General features: G+C 44.3%; 3 protein-coding genes across 15 annotated transcripts; all 3 read right to left on the bottom strand.

Moving 5' to 3' along the window:
* Window positions 1-669: 669 nt before the first annotated feature.
* Window positions 670-2,486, bottom strand: LOC120650760. 11 transcript variants are annotated; one of them, XR_005665799.1, is made up of 4 exons: window positions 1,823-2,473; window positions 1,585-1,663; window positions 1,204-1,418; window positions 670-1,003 (listed from the first exon to the last, which is right to left on the bottom strand). XR_005665799.1 is itself a non-coding variant. In XM_039928016.1 (3 exons), the coding sequence occupies exons 1-3, from the start codon at window positions 2,037-2,039 to the stop codon at window positions 1,388-1,390; spliced, it is 318 nt and encodes a 105-aa protein (XP_039783950.1). In that variant the 5' UTR covers window positions 2,040-2,481; the 3' UTR covers window positions 670-1,387. The 11 variants fall into 11 exon arrangements, 4 of the variants coding, with proteins under 4 accessions (XP_039783950.1, XP_039783948.1, XP_039783947.1 ...); XR_005665801.1 differs by having other exon boundaries at window positions 670-1,418; window positions 1,585-1,658; window positions 1,832-2,486; XR_005665800.1 differs by having other exon boundaries at window positions 670-1,418; window positions 1,585-1,658; window positions 1,823-2,485.
* A 187-nt stretch (window positions 2,487-2,673) lies between these two features.
* LOC120650759 (arginase 1, mitochondrial) lies at window positions 2,674-9,752 on the bottom strand. Of its 3 annotated transcripts, none has more exons than XM_039928011.1 (8): window positions 9,592-9,752; window positions 8,797-9,044; window positions 7,046-7,205; window positions 6,826-6,959; window positions 6,404-6,613; window positions 5,971-6,081; window positions 4,866-5,782; window positions 2,674-3,363 (listed from the first exon to the last, which is right to left on the bottom strand). In XM_039928011.1, exons 2-7 carry the CDS (start codon window positions 8,941-8,943, stop codon window positions 5,522-5,524), a joined length of 1,023 nt encoding a protein of 340 aa, XP_039783945.1. In that variant the 5' UTR covers window positions 8,944-9,044; window positions 9,592-9,752; the 3' UTR covers window positions 2,674-3,363; window positions 4,866-5,521. The 3 variants fall into 3 exon arrangements, with proteins under 3 accessions (XP_039783945.1, XP_039783944.1, XP_039783946.1); XM_039928010.1 differs by lacking the exon at window positions 9,592-9,752 and adding an exon at window positions 9,130-9,382; XM_039928012.1 differs by lacking the exon at window positions 9,592-9,752 and having other exon boundaries at window positions 8,797-9,077.
* Window positions 9,753-20,112: 10,360 nt separating this feature from the next.
* Window positions 20,113-20,837, bottom strand: LOC120648585 (zinc finger CCCH domain-containing protein 43-like). Its single transcript, XM_039925320.1, has one exon. The coding sequence runs from the start codon at window positions 20,817-20,819 to the stop codon at window positions 20,211-20,213; it is 609 nt and encodes a 202-aa protein (XP_039781254.1). The 5' UTR covers window positions 20,820-20,837; the 3' UTR covers window positions 20,113-20,210.
* Window positions 20,838-21,584: the final 747 nt, after the last annotated feature.

Below are 21,584 nucleotides of genomic sequence, written 5' to 3'. Positions count from 1 at the left end.
GTATAAAAAAACGTTGATCGCTCAAAAAGAACCTACATGATCCACAGAACACTTGAGAATGCTAACAGCGACGTCAGTTTCAGATCCATGATTCTGAGATAGTGAGATACACTTTGGCCACACAATAATGCAACCCTAAACACCCTACCTACAAATCTAAAACAAATCCAGAGCAGAACAAAAGACCCGAAAGAGGAAAAACTATCCCATCCGGGCCGTCCCCATGGCTAGCGGCCATCTCCGCAAAATCAGTTTTGCAGCGAGCTTTGTGGGCTGGTCGCAACCGCCCCACCTGCAGTATATATATATATATATATATCTATCTGGGTATGGAATAGTTATTCCATACCCGAGCCATCCGCACTTCCGTAGCGTCCCGCGCCGGCGTCCGGTTTTTCTCGTCCATCGCCAACTTCCACGCCTGTGGGCCAGTGGACCGAGCGGCAGTTTTCGTCTCCTGCGCATGTCTCCGTCAATTCGTCTCACCCCCATGGAATTCGCTGTTCCTACCAAGTGGCCATCATAACGAATTAAAATACGAGTATTTATGATCAAAAGCAAATGATTTCCGTTTGTACTCCATGTTCTGCCTTCGCGTGGCTCATTGATTTACTTTTGGAAAAAATGACTGTTTATAATTAGCCAACAAAGATTTTGTGTACAGAACACTTTAGTGTCACAATAAAATGCAAGTCTCTGATTAAAAACCTTAGGATTCATGATTTCACCATAGGCCTCCACATAAAACAAAATACAGCATTTATGATCCAGAGCCTACGGTTTTCATTTGTATATGATTGACAAATTGATATTTGGTGTACGAAGTACACCCGCTCTATGCCTCTAATCTAAATTTAACCATCCACCCGCCATCTCCGGCAAGCAAGCAAGGAACTCCTCCAGTTACAGCACTCCTGTGCGTGAGATTTTTGGCAAGCAAACATCTCCAGGCCCCGATCTCCGGCAAAGCAACTCCAGCAAAGCAGTCCTTGTAGCCGGCCTTCTGCACAATATACAAGCATAACTGATGAGCTGACAGCTACTGATTGCTCGGCTACTAGCCCACGGCTCTGATAGTGCACACAATTCAGTTGGCACGATTAGAGAAGAGACAGGCGCATGATGTCCTCCCATTAACTAGTTGAGCTCGTGGCCATCGTCTCCAGCTAAAGCAGGAGCAGCAACACTGAAATACATGGGTACCTGTGACCGCTTCCTTGTCTACTGGCTGCAGGCGCGCATTCAGCATCCTTGTCTATGTCTCGAAGCATGTAAAGCCCCCAATACCGAACCTCATCCATGCATTGCGCAGCTCAAGGGAGGGTGCCCCTGCATTGGTACCCGGGAGTGATCGGACTGAAAATCATGGAAGCGTGCGGGTGCGGCGTCACCCCCCACTGCTCGGTTGAGAACCAACCCTGCGGATCGACATTTTGTTAGGATACACTGACAAGAACAGGGAAGGGAAAGTTGGATAAGAATCACACAGATACCGTTTACAACAACCTAATTTGAACTACAACCTGGACAAAGCATCGGCACCTATGATAGAAATTGTCCAATAAGGGTGAGGGTAGATGGCACCTTGCACCATGCGGGGGAATCAGCAGCGATTCATCTGAAAAAACTGAAACTCTTCTGAGCTGCTCCACGTCGGTCTGATCTGGCAAAATGAAGGACATATCTGAGCTGCTATAAGATGGTGAGGTGATGATGGAACTGAACATTCGGCCATCTAAAACGAGCTCATCCTGGTACATACCTATACAAGAAATCGAGAAAAAAATTTGGGGAATCAAATACAACAGGGGTGGAGGCGCACCTTGTGTACCTGGGCCGGTGGATCTCCAAAGCGTTCCACTGCTCGAGGTGAGGAGGAAGCCGCCGGCGCCGGGCGTGAGGAAACTCGCAATCGACGCCTTGCTGCCACACGGGTCCAGCGCAAGGGCACGGAGATGGATGCTCCCGCGTGTGCTGAGGGAGCTCATGCGGAGTGGAAGGCAGGCCGAGCGGATCAGGTGGCAGGACTCCGGCGCCATCGGAAGGAGCTCTCCTAGGGGTCGACGGCGGCTGGAAAAAACAGATCGAACTCGCAGAGCACGGAACCGTCGATGGCGACGGGAGGAGCGGAGCGGAATGATCGATCTAATTGGAAACCGACAACTGTGGGAAAAAAAATCAGGGTATGCAAAATCGGAAACGAGCTGGCGGCGTGGGATGGGTGGGGGTGCGTGTTGGTCGGTGAGGGGTGCAGCTCGCCGGGGCGGCACGGTCGCCGGCGGCGCAAGGGCAGGACGGGAGAGCAAGCGACGCCGGGCAAGACGGGAGAGCAGGCGGCGCAGGAAGACGAGATCGTGGCCACTATCTGTTACGAGCTGGGGGTGACCATCCGGGAACCGGCGAGGAGAAAAATCGGACGGGTGGGAGGAGCTCGGCGCGGGGTCGGCTCGGGCGCGAGTTAGGTCGGGTATGGAATAGCTTATTCCATACCCAGGTTATTCAATAGAGCTACTATATATATATATATATATATATATATATATATATATATATATATATATAATACTGCAAGTTGCAGGATTGCAGCCAGCCTCCCACAACATCCTTACAGCATTTTTCCCCTTTATTATAATTGTAAGGGAGTTTTCAAGCAGTCATCTAATTGAAGGAATATACAAAGAAAAAACATGAGTTAAAAAACAAATAGGAATGGAACATGATGTCTGCTTGAGCTGCATTGGAAACAGTACCACACAAAGCTCCAACAATCAAGCATATTTATAGCATTACATCATATTGCAGTTTCATGGTTTCTAAAAGCTTTGAATAAATATCAGCTGCATTTCTGGAAATTCTTCAAATAAAGCAGTTCTTCATATGAAATTTTGATGGATGCAAATTCTGCTTGACAATCTCCACATCAAAACACAGAACAGCAGTCCACTTCAAACCTAAGGGATGGTAAGAAAGATTTAAGAGCCATCAAGCAACTAGGGACTTTAAGCTCCCCTTATCCAGCCATGTCTTGAAAGAAATTTGGACTTCATACTGAGCCCCAGGAATACGCAGACGTTTTAACCAGAACAACTTCTTGTGCAGCTCATGTATTTCGGCTTTCTGTTCCACAAACTGTTTCTTCACATGCATTGAAAATTGTTCCCTGGACTTCTTGTCAATATGAGGTGACCGCAACACAGTAAATAAGGCTCGGGATTCAGGCAATCCAACCTTCTTTGTGTATGGCAACAGCCCTGAGACTTTGTTGCTTTGGCTCGTAAAAGACTTCATCACTACACGTATCTTTGCAGCCATGACTCCACAGCAAAGCACAACTTTTGTCACTGTTTGCAAATACCCTGACACCTGGAAATGGTTAAAAAAAACTTCATCATGAAACAAATTAGCGAGAGCAACAAGAAAAAATAAAGCAGATTAGAAAACTACCTCGCTGTTGACATGGGTAAGAAATTTACGATGCTGAGCATACATATCTACTAGAAACAAGGTGCAAAAACAACATGAAAGGAAACATACATACGGTACTTCTAGCAAAAGATTCAACACAAGGATTATAGCACATGTATTAATATGCAATATGATGCTCAGTCACGCAATATAAAACTAAATTTGGACCACTCCAACAGGGCTATCTAGTATATATGTTTTGGAGAACTACAATTTGTGAAGTGATTGAACCCATTACAAATTTTCTGTTGTGACAACCGACAAAGAGAATAAAAGCAGAAAAGATCATTCTTCTTTTTTTTGTTCCGAGGGTTCGATAAATTATAATCAAATATCAAATATATGCATGCCAACAAAATAACTAGTGAGCGCACATGGCTTCAGCCGATACAGGGGCTAATAAAGCTACAACAACACATTTTCATTCTGACGCGCCGATGTTCCTACATATTCATGAAAAGAAAAACACATTTCTTTCTCTATGGAAGTAAGTAAATGAACATATTAGGAAAGACAACCCATTGAAAGACAGCTGCTCTATTGCAATTAGTAGAAGAATTGAAAATATGCGATGCACTAGGAGCTCTCACTGCACCAAGAATTGTAACAGCATTACTAACAGCCCTTGAAAGCTGCATCAACTCTGATCACCACGGCCAGAATTTAAAAAGTAACATTCCATGAAAGTCCATCCTGTTATAGTCTAAGCAGCATGGATACAGATACGCCTATCAGTATCATAAGGATACGGATACACAGATACGAAAATTTATCAGAAAAAACACGATACGCGGATACATTTTACTATTTTTTTAATAAAATAAATAATAATGCAAATTAAAATTGTGAAAGTGTAAAATTTGAGTAATCACTAAATAAAAGTTCCAATACAGATAAATAGCATGCAACATTGGAGCCGTGATGTCGGTCATGGCCTCAGAACGTATGCTACCACTAGTGCTAGCACTAGCACTGCTCGATGCTGTCATCTACCCCTCAAGAAATCAAGAACAAGTCTCTGGATCAGAATAGGAAGGATGAAATCAAAGAGGAAAAGAAATGGGCAGGGAAAAAAATTAATTCAGAACACTAGATCAAGAACGGATAACTCATCGGAGATTGCCGAAGAGTGCTGTGCTGGAGGTGGTGGCTCGTCGTGGGCGGGCGGACGGCCGGCGGCGGAGGCCGCGCGGCGCTCGTGCTGCTGCGACAGTGGTCGGCGCTCCTTGCCGGCGGCTCGTCGCCGGCAATCTGCGGCGCTCATGCGGGCGCCGGCCGGCCGGCCGGCTGCTGCGGGTGTGGTGTGTGCGGCGCTCATGCGGGCGCTCTAGATCGGGCCATCGGGAACGGGGAGGAGGAAATCAGAGAGGACAGCAAAGAACGGGGAAGGGGAAACTCACCGGAGATTGCAGCCGGCGCTCCTCCTTGCCGGCGGGTGGCGGCTCGTCGCCGGTGACGGCCAGCGGCGGCGCTCGTGCGGGCGGGCGCCTGGTCGGGCTCGGGCAGCGACTGCGTGGGCTAGGGCAGGGGTTGGGGGATATGAGGCTGAAGTGCTTCGTGGGCTGGGCCGTGTCCCAAAAGTGTGCAGATACATGTCCGGCCAACGTATCTATTTATTCATAATTTTCTTTTTCTCTCTCCACGGATACGTATCCACACCGTATTGGTGCCGTATCCGTGTATGACACGTATCGGACACGCGATACGTGGCCTGGGAGCCGTGTTCGGGTAAAAAAATGAGTAATAGTGATATGGTTTAGTATTCCCCGCTGCCTAATCAATCCAAATATTAAGAAACTTACTGACTATTAGAGCATCTGGTCTAGTATATGTATATATGCATATGCATGAGCATAGCACGCCACCAAGAATCTAGCCCATGCTACATTGAGACTACTTTTCAATTATTGCTTTCCAGTATTACTGCAACCTAATTAACATATCCTCGTCACATGTCAAATCCGCCATGCCTCATCCACATGAGCGAATGCCGATAGCCAGCATGCCAGGAAACAAATCCACTTTCTGGAGTCAAGATGGTGCCATCCTCACTGGTTCACTTGGAGATCTTAGCAGTGAGCTCCCGGACCAGCTTCGCGGCAACCATAGCTGTCATCCCGTCCACCGTGTCGCGCTGCGGGTTGAACTCCACCACATCGGCGGCAACAACATCGCCCTGCAGATTCTGGAGGATGTTGAGCACGTCGCGAAATGAGAGCCCCCCGGGCTCAATATGAGAGACACCAGGAGCAAACGCCGGGTCAAGGCAGTCCACATCAACTGACACATACACTCCTTTTACACCTTCCCCAAGTTTCTGCAGGGAAACAGAACAATGAAATGAGTTTAGGTCACTGATGATCTGCAAATTACAGAAATACAAGGACCACCTAGGTTATCACAATATGCATCAAAGTATTGATAATTGAGTATATCAACTGAAGTTGACAATTTAAACTGGAATCCCTTGCAAACTGACACGATGATAAAGCGAGAATATGTTACCAGATTCTCAAGCTTCTCGCGGTCCTTTGAGAAGGTCCGCATCTCATACTGTTCCACGCCAAATCTCTTCCCTTGGTCACGTCCTTCTTTCGTAATCGATCTTAATCCAACCTGAAACACATTGGGTTCACAATAGGGGCAACAGAAACATGATAACAAATTGGTATTCATGCTAGTGACAGGAGAGCAGCTTGCAAAATCAAAGGCATCAAAATCTCAAGCCTACTCAATCAAGGGAAGAAAACTTATTGCAGTTGTGGCATAGTAAAAGCTTTGTGAGATCAAGTCAGACATTGTTGAAACCATGATAGCCCTTGGCCTAATAAAAAATTGATGGATATTGGAAGTATCCATCAACTTCATGAAACCAAATAGATATTGGTATTGATATTTTACTTGAACTTGGAATACAGAGATGAAATAACACAATTACCTGTAGAAGTCTCCTGGCATAACCACCTTCCATTATTCTAGCAAATGAAGAGGCATGTGAATAAGTGTTTCCTTCAAAACAATCATAGATATCTGGATGTGCGTCAAGATGAAGAATGTCAACAGGTCCTCCAAGCTTTTCAGACACAGCTCTAACCACTGGATAGGATATTGAGTGATCGCCTCCTAACACCAACGGTCGAAGAGGCTCCTACACAACAATTTGCCACTCTGAATAAATATGTGAACCCAAATAGAAAACCTGAACTTTTACAAAAAAATGAGTATCAGAACCAATTTCCAGTTTCTAAGATAAAACTGTAAACAGTGTACTACTAAATGATACCTACAAATAGGTAAGTATCTCGAATAATCAAGAAAAAAAAAGATTACGAAGCAATATCCATGGGATGATATGTTTACCTCCTCCATCACTGTTTTGACAGACTCACTAATTACATGCATCAATCTGTCATCTTCGACACCACAGTCACGGATCTCTTGAATGGGGACATCACCAACATCAGTTAGCACCCGAGGATCATTCAATTCTTTGCCTGTTTAGCAGGAAATCCATGCTTTTTATTGTAATGTTTCAAACATTTTATGCATGATACTCTATGTTCAATTGTATTAATCGTACCTTCTTCTGTGCTAGAGTTTGTGCTTCCACACCAAATGGCCTCCCTTATGCGGGGAGGAGCAAATGCAGGGCCTTGTAGAAAGGATGAGTTGTGACCAAGAGGGACCCCTAAAAGTGACGCTGAAGCTTTCACGCCACCCAGAGCACGCAGCAACTCTGCCTACACAAGTATAAGTACACATTACAACAAAATCGCAGGAAGCTTTTTTTCTGAAGAAGCGTTAACTTGTTGTTCATTGAAGTATAAAGCTTTTCCTTGATCTGATTAAATGTACCTATAAATGAGAACAGGGGTTTAATCACAAACATGAACAGAGTAAGCACTTAGAAAAGAAGAAAAAACGTATTTACAGAATAATAAACTATTTGCACACCCTCTGTTCAGATGTGGCAACGTTACGCATGAGACTTGCCCATTCAAACGGAACAATTTTAAACTAGCAGAGCCTTAGGTCCCCTATTGAAGCAAATAATGTACTGAGACTGTGCATGTCAGCTTTGACCACATCTTACCTATGTTGTTATTAAAGAACCATGTTACAAGTGTCTGCATAGGCCTCAGATTCTTTTTCCTAATGGTGAAAGAAAAAAGCCTAACTGTTTTTAGAGGTGTATCAGATGTAACTATCTAACAGAACTGAGACTTATTCACAAATGGAACATAGTAAAGAACAAAACAGAAGAAAATTTTACTTTATGACTAGGAAATTTTCTACACTCTTCTGTCAGATGTGCCTGCTTTCGAAATGAAACACTTTTTTAACTATCAAGATGCTAGATTCCTGCTGAAGTGAATAAATAATTGGGCCTTTTCTCATGGCACGGCAGCTTTCTTATCCTATCTTAATCATGGTACCACTAGAGAACCGTGTTACAGGTTTAAAAAGACTCAAACTGCATATGTCTAAAGCAAGTTTACAAACATATTGAGGCCTCAGATGGTTTTTCCCAACTAATAGTCAAGGGTAAAAAAAACACAGCACACAAACCACAGTAGCAGGTGTTTATAATTTGTGAATGAGGGCCAGACCAAACTGCACTGTAGTAATCAGTCAATCACATGGGACCGTGCTTAACTCAAACTGAACAAATAAACAATTGGGTGGTTCTAAGTCTACTAATATTAGCTTTTTCACTTTCTTGCATTGCATGTAAAGAGTTGCGCAAAAGCATAGCGGCAAATGAGTATCAATTTTTGGTGTAACGCTAGCATGTTCCCTTCTGATCAGTACCCATCCTGAGCTGAAAAAAGCTATAAACAATGACTAGAAAAAAATAGCCGCAGCAGCAATTGTTGTTGACTAAGAGATCTGTTTGCTCCAGCTGTATTACTTAACTTGTATTCTACTAGTATAATGAATGCAACTCGGTAGGGGTAGAAGCACTGCTGATTAGGGAACCAGGCCGTATCACCACCACATGTGGAGAAACAAAGAGGGGGAAAAGACTCGTCCCGATTCCTATCGACAATATCTGACTGACATTGAGTCTCCACCAGAAAAAGAAGGGCGAAATGCGGGACAAAAGAAGTTTTGCCGATTCGCTTTTAAGGTTACCGATTGATCGCCGTTAATGGGGCCGAAATGCGGGACAAAAGAAGCATCCCAATCGACTCGAATCGCATATTTGCGTGGAATAGAATATTCAGAAGAACAAGAGCGGATACAGAACAGTAGGGTATTGGTAGGATCAGGAGAAGGCTGAGAAAAGATGGGAATTGAGTGAGCCGGCGAATGGATGCACGCACTGACCTTGAGCTTTGCCCGCTCACGGATGAGGGTGAGGGAGGCGTCGATGACCCGGCTCTGCCCCCGCTCCACCGCCTCCGTTGACACCTTGGCCGCGCTGAGGCGCTGGATGTGGTGGATCCACTTGGTCCCCGCCGCCGCGCCGCCCATCTCCGACCGCGGCTGGGCCTCTCCTCTCCTCTCAATCGATCGGGAATGGTGGCAGGGGAACAGTAGCCGGAAAAGGCGAGGAAGGAGGAGACGTACCGCAACTGCACAGCCAACCCCTCAAGATTTGAGTAAAATTGTGAAAGTGTAAAATTTGAGTACGTAATCACTAAATAAAAGTTCCAATACAGATAAATAGCATGCAACAGTGGAGCCGTGATGTCGGTCATGGCCTCAGAACGTATGCTACCACTAGTGCTAGCACTAGCACTGCTCGATACTGTCATCTACCCCTCAAGAAATCAAGAACAAGTCTCTGGATCAGAATAGGAAGGATGAAATCAAAGAGGAAGAACACTAGATCAAGAACGGATAACTCATCGGAGATTGTCGAGAGTGCTATGCTGGAGGTGGTGGCTCGTCGTGGGCGGGCGGACGGCCGGCGGCGGCGGCCGCGCGGCGCTCGTGCTGCTGCGACAGTGGTCGGCGCTCCTTGCCGTCGCCGGCAAGCTGCGGCGCTCATGCGGGCGCCGGCCGGCTGCTGCGTGTGTGGTGTGTGCGGCGCTCATGCGGGCGCTCTAGATCGGGCCATCGGGAACGGGGAGGAGGAAATCAGAGAGGACAACAAGAACTGGGAAGGGGAAACTCAACGGAGATTGCAGCCGGCGCTCCTCCTTGCCGACGGGTGGCGGCGCGTTGCCGGTGACGGCCAGCGGCGGCGCTCGTGAGGGCGGGCGCCTGGTCGGGCTCGGGCAGCGCCTGCGTGCGTCCGTCGAATTTTTTTTAAGGGTTAAATGGATGGGTACCATTACAACTTTTATGCTAATACAATTCACTATATTGGAGATATACCATCAGAAGAATATTCCTTTCTCCTTCTGAGGCCCACTCGTAAGGTACAACTTCTCGTATTTTTTTTCCCGTATGGACGTGTATACCCCTTCATCCAAATCCATCTGCTATGTACAAGACTCCTTGCGTCCTCCCCCGCGTGCGTCGCGATCGCGACTCCTCCATCGCGAGTCGCGACCCCCCTCCCGGCCGCCGCCCCTCGGATTCCGCCCCGCCGCCCCTCGAGGAGTCGCGCCGCCGGCCCCTGGCCTGGACGCCGCCCCGTGCAGGTATAGGTATGGCGGGGTAGAGCCGGAGGGTCTCCGTCAGCGCCACGTGCAGGTACTGCATCTTGCTGATGGCGTCCTCCGTCAGGCTCGAGGAGAACTCCTGGGCGCCGACGTCGCGTTCGCCGCCCGTGGTGGCGGAGCGTACCTCCTCCGCGATCATGTCTAGACGGCCTCGTTCCTGTAGGGAAACAGGCACCAAAAACAAAAATTTTCTACCAATATCCAGAAACAGCTACTGTTATAGATCACAGAATTACCACTAGACGCGCGAGTGCAGAACTTCTGTAGCGCGTCGGTGTAGTGCAGATGGAAGCCGGCAGTGCAGTTACGAGAACCTCCTCACGTGCGGCTCGTCCTTGTGCAGCAGATGCGGCACCTCCAAGGTACCCACACGTACGGGAAGATGCGTCGCGCTCCGGACTACTAGATCCGCGAGAGCGACCTAGGGTTTCGGCGCGTAGGAGGAGTGGCAAGCAAGAGGCGGCGGCGGCCAAGGAGAGGGGCTAGGGTTAGACTCCTTGGGCGCCCCCTCCCCCTAGCTTTTATAGCCCCTAGGGGCGCCTCTTAGGTGGGCTCTCCTTGGGCCCCACCTTATGCATACCTTTTGGGTCTGACAAGGCCCATTAGTGCATCAAAATCCTGTCTAATTTGGATCTCATCCTTATCAAACTTCTTTCACTTAAGTGTGTGACCCTATGTGCTCACATATGAATAGACATGACCCGAGTACTCTTACACGTCCCAATAATAGACAGCGGTCTCTAGCAAGACATGTCAACTCCTATACGCACGCAAAGATCATATCAGATGAGTCATCACAATGTCATATACATGTTGTTCTTTTTGTCTCACGATATTTGGTCTTGCTCTAAACTGACCTCTCTTTCTCGATACCGTGATTCACATACTTGGTTAACTCTTAACCTTTGCATGGCCATGCACTTTTTGATTTGAATCACTCGAAGGGCTCAGAGATATCTCTCTCAGGTAGAGGGGCAAATCCCATCTCGACTGTCCATGTCCCACAGCATGCTTCTTGGCAAACCCGAAAATCACCTTTATAACTACCTAGTTACGGAGTAGTGTTTGATGACTCCTAAATAAGTCAATTCACATCTTGAGTACATGCGACAATCTCAGGTCTAAGGACACAATGTACATATTGTGTAATGAAAAATCACATATCTTGTGTTAGATCAGTTCGGACTCGTGTCGTACATGAGTTTACACTATTAGTTTGACATCTCTATGTCCATGACCTGTGAGACATAGTCATCAACTAATATATGTGCTAGTCTAATATTCATGTGTGTCCACGCATGAACTCCGACTAGAAATATCTTTATAATATCCATACAAATAAAGAGTTTCACAAACAATTCACATAGTCGCCTTTCATGAATTTTCGATGAACACTTTATTAATCATAAATACAAGAAAATATGATCATCTCTATGATTGTATGTAGAGCATATTTCCTACAGTCTCCCACTTGCACTAGAGTCAATCTAAAATGTATCTAATACCCATAACTCTTGTGTGCACCTCATGCTTAGGCTGCGGGAGTGGTTTTGTCAACGGATCTGAAACATTCAGATCTGTGTATATTTTGCATATCTTGATCTCACCCCCGTTCGATGAATTCTCGAATCAAATGGAATCGCCGCATAACGTGTTTACTCTTCTGGTGATTCCGTGACTCCTTTGCTTGCACAATTGCCCCACTGTTGTCGCAGTAAAGATCCAGTGGACTGGATGCATTCGGAAACACACCAAGCTGAATAAGGAACTTTCTTATCCAAACACCTTCCTTCGCAGTTTCCGAAGCTGCAATGTATTCGGCTTCTGTCGTAGAATCGGCCACCGTCTCCTGCTTGGAACTCTTCCAGCTAACAGCACCACCATTTATTGTGAACAAGTAATCTGATTGGGACTTTGAATCATCTTTGTCAGTTTGGAAGCTAGGTCGGTGTAACCCGTTACAACGAGCTCTTTCTCACCTTCATAGACCAAAAACACATTTTTAGTTTTTCTTAAGTACTTAAGAATATTCTTTATAGTTGTCCAGTGACTCTCACCCGAATCAGACTGGTACCTGTTGTAAACGCTTAGAGCATAAAAAACATCTGGACGGGTACTTATCATTGCATACATAATAGATCCAACTGCTGAAGCATATGAAACTTTACTCATGTGATCCCGCTCATCAGTTGTCGTAGGACACTGACTCTTACTAAGATGTATGACATTTGACATAGGCAAGAACCCTTTCTTCGCCTCTTCCATGTTGAACTGTTTCAACACTTTGTCGATATAAGTATCCTGGCTTAATCCTATAAGCCTTTTTGATCTATCTCTATAGATCTTGATGCCCAGAATGTATGCTACCTCCCCTGAATCTTTCATTGAAAAACTATTTTCCAGTGAAGTCTTTACGGACTCAAGCATAGGAATATCATTTCCAATCAGCAATATGTCATCCACATACAGTTAGAAATGCAACAGAGCTCCCAATTTCCTTCTTATAAACACAAGTCTCTTCTTCGTTTTTAATAAAGTCAAACCCTTTGACTACTTTATCAAAATAAATGTTCCGACTCCGAGATGCTTGCTTCAATCCATAAATGGATTTACGAAGCTTGCATATCTTTCCAGCATTGCTTGGATCGACAAAACCCTCGGGCTGCATTATATACACGTCCTCGGTCAGATTTTTATTAAGGAAAGCTATTTTGACATCCATCTGCCATATCTCGTAATCGAAATATGCAGCAATAGCTAGAATAATCCGAATAGATTTAAGCATCGCTACGGGCGAGAGCGTTTCGGTGTAGTCAACTCCTTGAACTTGTCGAAAACCTTTTGCAACAAGTCGAGCTTTGTGGATGTGAATATTTCCATTCATATCTTTCTTCTTTTTATAGATCCACTTGTACTCTATGGTTTTTCCATGGCTTCTTGCCACTTCACGGAGTCAGGGTCTACCATCGCTTCTGCATATGTTGCAGGCTCATCTTTGTCTAACAATAATAATTCCCGCGCTTGGCGGAACCTTGCCGACCTTCGTGGTTGTGGCGGTGCATCCCTTGCCATAGGCGTCTCAACTTGTTCAGCTACATTAACATCACTTGTAGAGTCTGAATCTATTGGCTCATCTCGAACTTCTTCGAGTTGCACCGTTCTTTCACTTTTCTCTGCTTTGAAAAACTCTTTCTCTAGAAAAACACCGTTTCGAGCGACAAACATTTTGCCCTCAGATCGGTTGTAGAAGTAGTACCCTAAAGTTTTCTTTGGGTATTCCACGAAAATGCACTTATCTGATTTGGGTGCAAGCTTGTCAGACTGCAGACATTTGACAAATGCTTCACAGCTCCAAATTTTCAGAAAAGACAAACTGGGACTCTTCGCAGTCCTCATCTCCTATGGTGTCTTAACTACGGATTTAGACGATACCTTGTTTAGTGTGAAAGTTGTTGTTTCTAGAGCGTAACCCCAAAACAATAACGATAGGTCCGACTGGCTCATCATCGATCGAACCATGTCCAATAGAGTTCGATTACGTCGCTCAGACACACCGTATCTCTGAGGTGTTCCAGACGGCGTAAGTTGTGGAACAATTTCACAATTCTTTAGATGACTGCTAAACTCGTGGCTCAGATATTTGCCTCTACGATCAGATCATAAAGCTTTAATTTTCTTGCCACACTGATTTTCAACTTCGCTCTGAAATTATTTAAACTTTTCAAAGGTTTCAGACTTATACTTCATCAAGTAGACATAGCCATATCTACTCAAGTCATCAGTGAAAGTTATGAAGTATTGAAATCTACCTCTAGCAGTCGAGCTCATTGGTCCACACACATCAGTATGTATGAGTTCCAGTAAGTCCGATGCTCTCTCTGAAAAACCTGCGAATGGTGTTTTAGTCATCTTACCTAGCAAACAAGCTTCGCATGTCTCATATGACTCAAAATCAAACGAAGTTAGAAGTCCATCCGAATGGAAATTTTTCATGCGTTTCTCGCTTATATGACCGAAACGACAATGCCACATGTAGGTAGAATTCAAATCAGCAAGCTGAGGTCTTTTAGCATTAATATTATAGACAAGTGAATCATCAGGATTTAAAACAAATAGCCCATTCACAATGGACGCATAAGCCACAAACATAATATTCTTAGAGATAGCACAAGTATTGCTTTCACTCGCAAAAGAATATACATCCTTCATCAAATATGAAGGGGACAGAATGTTTTGACTCAAACTAGGAACAAAATAACAATTACTAAGTTTCAAGACAAATCCTGACGGTAGGTGAAGTTGCATCGTCCCGACGGCCACAACAGCAACTCTTGCATTATTGCCGACGCGGAAGTCAACTTCTCCTCTTCCAATGCTTCTACTCTTTGTTAGTCCCTGTATCGAATTGCATATATGAGCAACTGATCCGGTATCAAATACCCAAGAATTAACATAAGAATCAGCGAGAAATATTTCTATAATATGAATAACAAACGTACCTGAGGTGGAAGAACGATTTTCAACGAGGCGAGGTATAGCTTGCAATTCCTCTTCCAGTGTCCCTTCTCGTGACAATGAAAGCACTCATTTTCTGCAGCTGGTCCAAGTTTTGCCTTGGGTGCAGGGTTTGGCTTATGGTTCGCAACCTTAGCCTTGCTCTTCTTCTTTCAAGAAGAACCTTTCTTCTTGAAAGTAGGCTTGTTCTGGACAGCCATCACATGGCCGCCGCTTGTGCTCTTTTTGATGTCACTCTCTACTGTATTGAGCATGCCACACAGTTCAGTCAAGCCCTTTTCAGCCGCATGCATATTGTAGTTCAAGATGAAGTTCCCATAGCTCGGCGGTAAAGATGCGAGAATGAAATCAGTGGCCAACTCTTGGCCAAGTGGGAAGCCCAGCTTCTCCAACTTCTGTGTGTAACCAACTATCTTAATTACATGCGGACCCAATGTAGCGCCTTCTGCCAGCTTGCTCTCGACAAAGGCCTTAGACACATTGAACCTTTCAGTCCTGGCCTGAGTTTGAAACATGTCCTGAAACACTACGATCATATCATGTGCCTCATGGTTTGTCTCGAACTGCATCTGTATGTCAGCTTCCATGCAAGCGAGCATAAGGCAGCTTACTTCAAGGTTGTTGTCACAAGCCTTTCTGTAAGCAGTCTTTTCCTCAGCAGGTGCATCATCAGCAGGCTCTTCTGGTAACGGGGTATCCAGAACATCTTCCCTTTTCTCTGCCCTGAGAACAATTCTCAGATTGCGGATCCAATTCGCATAGTTAGTCCCATTAATTTGTCCTTCTCAAGGACCGAACGCAATGAAAAGGATTGAGTGTTGTTGCGGACCATGATCTACAATAAAATAATAATACAAAATACTAAGACAAACTTATTCATGATGGAGTAAACGACATTAAGCAATTAACAGAATTTACTCCCACTAAAATCAATATCCCTCTATTGATTCTTAGCGATTCAAGACCCACAACTATCAAGTCGACTAGTGAGCTTTAGCATCATCGCTAGAAGACTAGATAGATCAGTAAACAATTCTTTACTAATCATATCATATATGACTCTTGTTGTTGGGTGACATCTCTATGCCTCGGCTCCCAATCTTTATGCCCCAAGGTCCTTAACCGTTAAGATAACCTTGTCAAGCTAACCAACCTTTATGCGTGTAAATATCTGATACAAACATGTCTAGCCAAGAAAAACTGATGGCGCCCTAATTTCATGGACCCACCACCAATCGTACATGACATGGGACAGTGCAAAGTTTAGTTGGTAGGGCATCATAACTTAAAATTTGTGAGGGATCAATCATTTTACTTCTACCGTATGCATAAAACTCTTTATCGCATATTGAAGTAAAACAACAAGAACGGCAAGCACATGGTTGTGAATCAGTATAGCCCATGTTCTTTCGGTGATCTCTATCTCCATAGAACCTATTCACCATGTTGATTTCCATCTCCATGACTTATGTGCACCATCCTCCATGTGATGAAGCCTCCAAGAATTATAACTACCTTAATCTTGTTACATTGTTGTTACAGATCATCACAAGTTGGCACACAGGCCATTACATCAAATATAACAATTCATATGGCTCCTGTCCAATTGTCATACTCACGACACGCAGGTCATGAAATAATTGCACACATGCATCTCATACACATAGGGGCCATACTGATCACAAAATCCTGCAAAACAGAGTTAGTCGCTTCCTATGTCCAAACTTAAATCGCCAAAAACTCGATCTTTCTGGCCGATTTTCGCAAATCTAAATTCAGCAAAACTGCCGATTTTCTGTAGATGAATTTTTATATAAAAATCGCCTCAATCCGAATTCGTATGCAAAAGTTATGGCTGTTTTACCGAACAACATGTTTTTGCCTCTGTATCACAACTCGGTGAGCAGATCCAATCTGCCTTGTGCCCCTCATGCATCTAGCGAACCATCCAAAGTTTCGATATGATCAATCTCATTGATCTCCTCATGCTGTGACTGGATTTATGTGTGCCACTTAACTCAGATGGTGGATACCCGATCGGTATGAGTAATTCGTCACACGACCATCGTAGTGAGGACATGAAATAAGAATTAAGGTTTCATCTATGCTATGCATATCTCCATATGCATGCACCACGAACCTATAACCAGCAACAACGACTTTGATACCATTGTAAGGAAACAGGCGCCAAAAACAAAAATTCTCTACCCATATCTAGGAATTACTGCTATTATAGATCATGGGATTACCACTGGACGCACGAGTGCGGAACTTCTGTAGCGTGTTGGTGTAGTGCAGATGGAAGTTGGCAGTGCAGTTGCGAGAACCTCCTCATGTGCGGCTCGTCCTTGTGCAGCAGATGCGGCACCTCCAAGGTATCCACACATACGGGAAGATGCGTTGCACTCCGGACTATTAGATCCGCGAGAGCGACCTAGGGCTTCGGCGCGCAGGAGGGGCGGCAAGCAAGAGGCAGCGGCGGCCAAGGAGAGGGGCTAGTGTTAGACCCCTTGGGCACCCCCCTTGCTTTTATAGCCCCTAGGGGCGCCTCTTAGGTGCGCTCCTCTTAGGCCCCACCTTATGCGCCCCTTTTGGGCCTAACGAGGCCCATTAGTGTGCCAAAGTCCAGTCTAACTTGGATCTCATCCTTATCAGGTTTCTTTCCCTTAAGTGTGTGACCCTATGGGCTCACATGTGAATAGACATGGCCCGAGTACTCTTACACGGCCCAATAGTAGACAGCGGCCTCTAGCAAGACATGTCAACTCCTATACGCACGTAAAGATCGTATCAGATGAGCCGTCACAATGTCATATACATGTTGTTCCTTTTGCCTCACGATATTTGTTCTTGCTCTAAGCTGACCTCTCTTTCTCGATGCCGTGATTCAGGTCCTTGGTTAACTCTTAACCTTTCCATGGCCATGCACTTCTTGATCTGAATCACTCGAGGGACAAAGAGATATCTCTCTCAGGTAGAGAGGGGCAAATCCCATCTCGACTGTCCATGTCTCACAGCATGCTTCTTGGCAAACCCGAAAACCACTTTTATAACTACCCAGTTACAGAGTAGCATTTGATGGCTCCTAAGTAAGTCAATTTACACCTTGAGTACATGCGACAATCTCAGGTCTAAGGACACAACGTACATATTGTGTAATGAGAAATTACCATCTCTTGCGTTAGGTCAGTTCGGACTCATGTCCTATATGAGTTCACACTATTAGTTTGATATCTCCATGTCCATGACCTGTGAAATATAGTCATCAACTAATATATGTGCTAGTCTAATATTCATGTGTGTCTATGCATGAACTCCGACTAGGAACATCTTTGTAATATCCATACAAATAAAGAGTTTCATAAACAATTCACATAATCGTTAATCAATACAAGTCGCCTTTCATGAATATTCAATGAATACTTTATTTATCATGAATACAAGGAAATATGATCATCTCTATGATTGCCTCTAGGGCATATTTCCTACAGTTCCTTCAGAGCACGTAGAGGAACCAGGCCAGAGTCCCCGCCGTGGTGTTGCGGCCGGCGATCACGAAGTTGAGGATGATGTCCCGGAGGTACTTGTTGTCGAAGCAGCCGGAGTCTTGCTGCCTCTCGTGCAGAAACCTCGACAAGATGTCCTCTTTCTTGGCCTGCAGGAGAGAGACATCGTCCCGTCATAACCATATTAGTGTTTTTTTACAAGAGATAGGGCCTGGGAGCACTCCAACTCCAGAAAAAACAGCTCCACTCCACCAACTCCAGGAAAACAAGGAGTTCTAAACGTGTTTGGCTGACTCCAGCTCCCCAAAATTGAGGAATAGTCGTTTCTACCCTTCATTTTTCTCACGTGCTACAGTGCTCGCTACAGTACCTTTTTACAGTATTCGCTACCGTGTTTCACTGTGGTGCTGAAAATGCAATGTTCATTGACATAGTTCTCATGCAAATTCCAAGTTCACATGATAAATTTGTGTCCATGTTCACATGCAAAATGATAATAATAATAATAATAATAATAATAAACTTTGCCAACTACCTCCAAGCTAGAGAAACTGCGGTCGCCATTTCATCACGAAATAAATCTATTGTTGGAGCGTTCGGTGCAGATGTTGACCCATCGGACACCGATGATGGCACTGCATATTTGTTGTATCTTTCTGGTATCGTTGGTATGAAATTAGGATCACGATCGAAATGGGCAAAGTCTTCGTCATCACCTCCATGCTCCCGAATAAAATTATGAAGGACCATAGTTGCCACAACAATCATCTTTTGCTTGAATATAGGATAGGATGGCACCTTGGAGAGAATTTGCCATTTCATTTTTAATAATCCAAATGATCGTTCAATGACATTTCGGATGGATGAGTGAATGCAATTGAATCTTTCCATTGGAGTCTTTGGTTCCGTACCTCTATGCCATTCTGGCATATGGTACCTTTCACCCTTGTATGGAGAGAGGTACCCAGGGCGATTAGGATATCCTGCATCAACAACATAGTATTTGCCTAGATATAGATAAAAAATCAAGTAAGTACTCACTATTATTGTAAAATAAATATGGCTGTAATGATGATTAGCACATGGTACCTTGTGGAGAATGCGGGAAGAATGTTTCGTCCACTTTGATTGCATTGTATAGAACACTTGTGTCATGCATAGAACCTGGCTGTCCCGTGGAAACATATGTGAAGCGCATGTCGAAGTCACACACTGCTAGAACATTTTGAGTAGGTATACCGGTTTTGTCAATATATCTGACTTGTTCATCAGATGAGAGGGAGACTCGAATATGAGTGCCATCAAGTGCACCAATGCAATCATTGAAGTGTGGATAAGCACGTCTGTCATCTCTTATCCTCTTGTGGGTAGTGGGAAAGTTCGGATTTTTTGGTCTAATGAAATCACACACCATAGCCATCAAAGCATTCAGAACCTCATCATTTTTTCTACTAATGGTTTCTCCTGATTGCTTGAATCTATTTTGACCTGTTCTATTTGAATCATTGCCACTAACTGTGTATATGTATATTGCAAGCATCTCTTTTGTGTCCATATGGATAGAAGATTCCAATCCATACCTGCGCACCAATAAATCATGTATATCCAAAAATATTTCTGTGCTCATACGAAGCTGTCTATGGCATTCACCCAGAGTCTGCAATGTCTCCAAAACCCATCCCATGCCGCTAAGGCCCGATGTCCTTGGTGGATTTTTAGAAAGGTACAAATCAGTATATATTAGTGCAATCTCACTTGCACGCAAAATAAGATTCCAATATTGCGTTCTTTCATCATAAGATTCATCAATGTCACTTTCTGTTTCCTACAATGGATTTGGCACACAAAAAATAGAGCATACAAAGAATGACTGAATGCCATAGTTTACAGGTACCAAACATTACAAGATAAAATAGTTCAAATGACATCAAACCTTATAAGATAAAATAGTTCAAATGACATCAAACCTTACAAGATAAAGTAGTTCAAATGACATCAAACCTTACAAAATAAAATAGTTCAAATGACATCAAACCTTACAAGATAAAAATTTCAAATGACATCAAATATGACAAAATAAAATAGTTCAATTGCCATATTTGTCATTTTATTTCCTCCTAAGCCAATTGAATATAATCTCATTGGTGGGAAGGGTGATCAACGTTTCCCTTTGGTCCTTCTTGACAAATAATTCAGTTGCAATGTAATGTTCATCTGTATCATAGCCTACCCCATATTCTAAAACCATGTCCATGACTTGTTGGACAGTAGCTTGGCCAAGTGTTATTGATGTAAAAGAAGAGGCATTTTCAGCAATCTTTGTCACTGCTTCCTGAATGACAAGTGCTCTGCCCACTCTTTGTTTCTTCACTTTGTCATGTCCACCTTGACCTCTTTTCTTTCCTAGAATAATGGAAGGAGAAGGAGTCATCTCCTCATCTTGATCAACCTCCTCGTCATTGATGGTCTCATCTCCAGCCACACCGTCATTGTTTAAAAACTCATCCCCACCATCAACATCTTCTGGAATATCATAAACATCATATCGAGATGGAGGTATGATGGGATTAGAACTCATAGGATTCCAATGATCAGATTCATCATTAGTGATGTCACCGAACATAATTCTCATGTCTTCCTCATTTTGTAATGATCTCTTCTTGAACTTGCCACTTTGTGGAATATCCTGTAATGTTAACAAAATTAGATCAGTCATTGCTAATATTAGAGATCAATCATTTTTACAAAAAAATAAAATTCAGATTGTCATCTTATTTGTCTTCTTCCACCACTCGGCATCCATTATAATCTCACAAGCGGCATTTCGCTCCAATCCGGTTTCCTTCAATATTTTTTGCCATGCAACTAAATCGGGCTTAAGCTTATCCCACTTGTTCTTCAATTGCAGCTTGGTTACATGAATTCCTGTCATTTGATAAAAACTTTCCGCCACCTTGTCATAGCCTACTGAGTTCAAGTGGGTGTTCGGACTATTGCCCTTCTTAACTTGTTTGGCAAATAATGAACATATGGTTGAAGTATTTGTGTCATTCCAGTCTATAGCATCATCCTGACCATGATATTACAATAATAGTTCAAGCAGTTGCAATACTAGTTTTCAATTTTGTATCATTGAACATGGTAATGAAATTGCAAGCATTCTCAATTTTCAAGACATCAAAAGCTAAAATCAAAATTTTGCATACCACATCTCTTGATTTCCTCTTCGCAGCAGTAGCCATCGCAGCACCTGTGCCTCTGGTGGCTGCGCCACGGCCCCTGACGGCCCCGCCAGTGCCCCTGCCGGCCCCGACCTGTTCCATGACCGAGTCCTGCTGCATGGCCATGGGCGCCGCCGGTAACCTTGCTGGCCGTGGGGGCGCTAGGGACTGACCTAGCCGGCGGGATGAAAGGAGTCCGCCCCCCTGAGGAAGAAGGAGTAGAGGCTATGGCGCCATGGACAAGAACACAAATTAAAGGG

This window comes from Panicum virgatum, chromosome 9K, assembly GCF_016808335.1.
Source record: "Panicum virgatum strain AP13 chromosome 9K, P.virgatum_v5, whole genome shotgun sequence".
NCBI classification, from domain to species: domain Eukaryota; kingdom Viridiplantae; phylum Streptophyta; class Magnoliopsida; order Poales; family Poaceae; genus Panicum; species Panicum virgatum.
The sequence above is the reverse complement of the archived record's forward strand: the minus strand, read 5'-3'. Positions and strand labels throughout refer to the sequence as shown.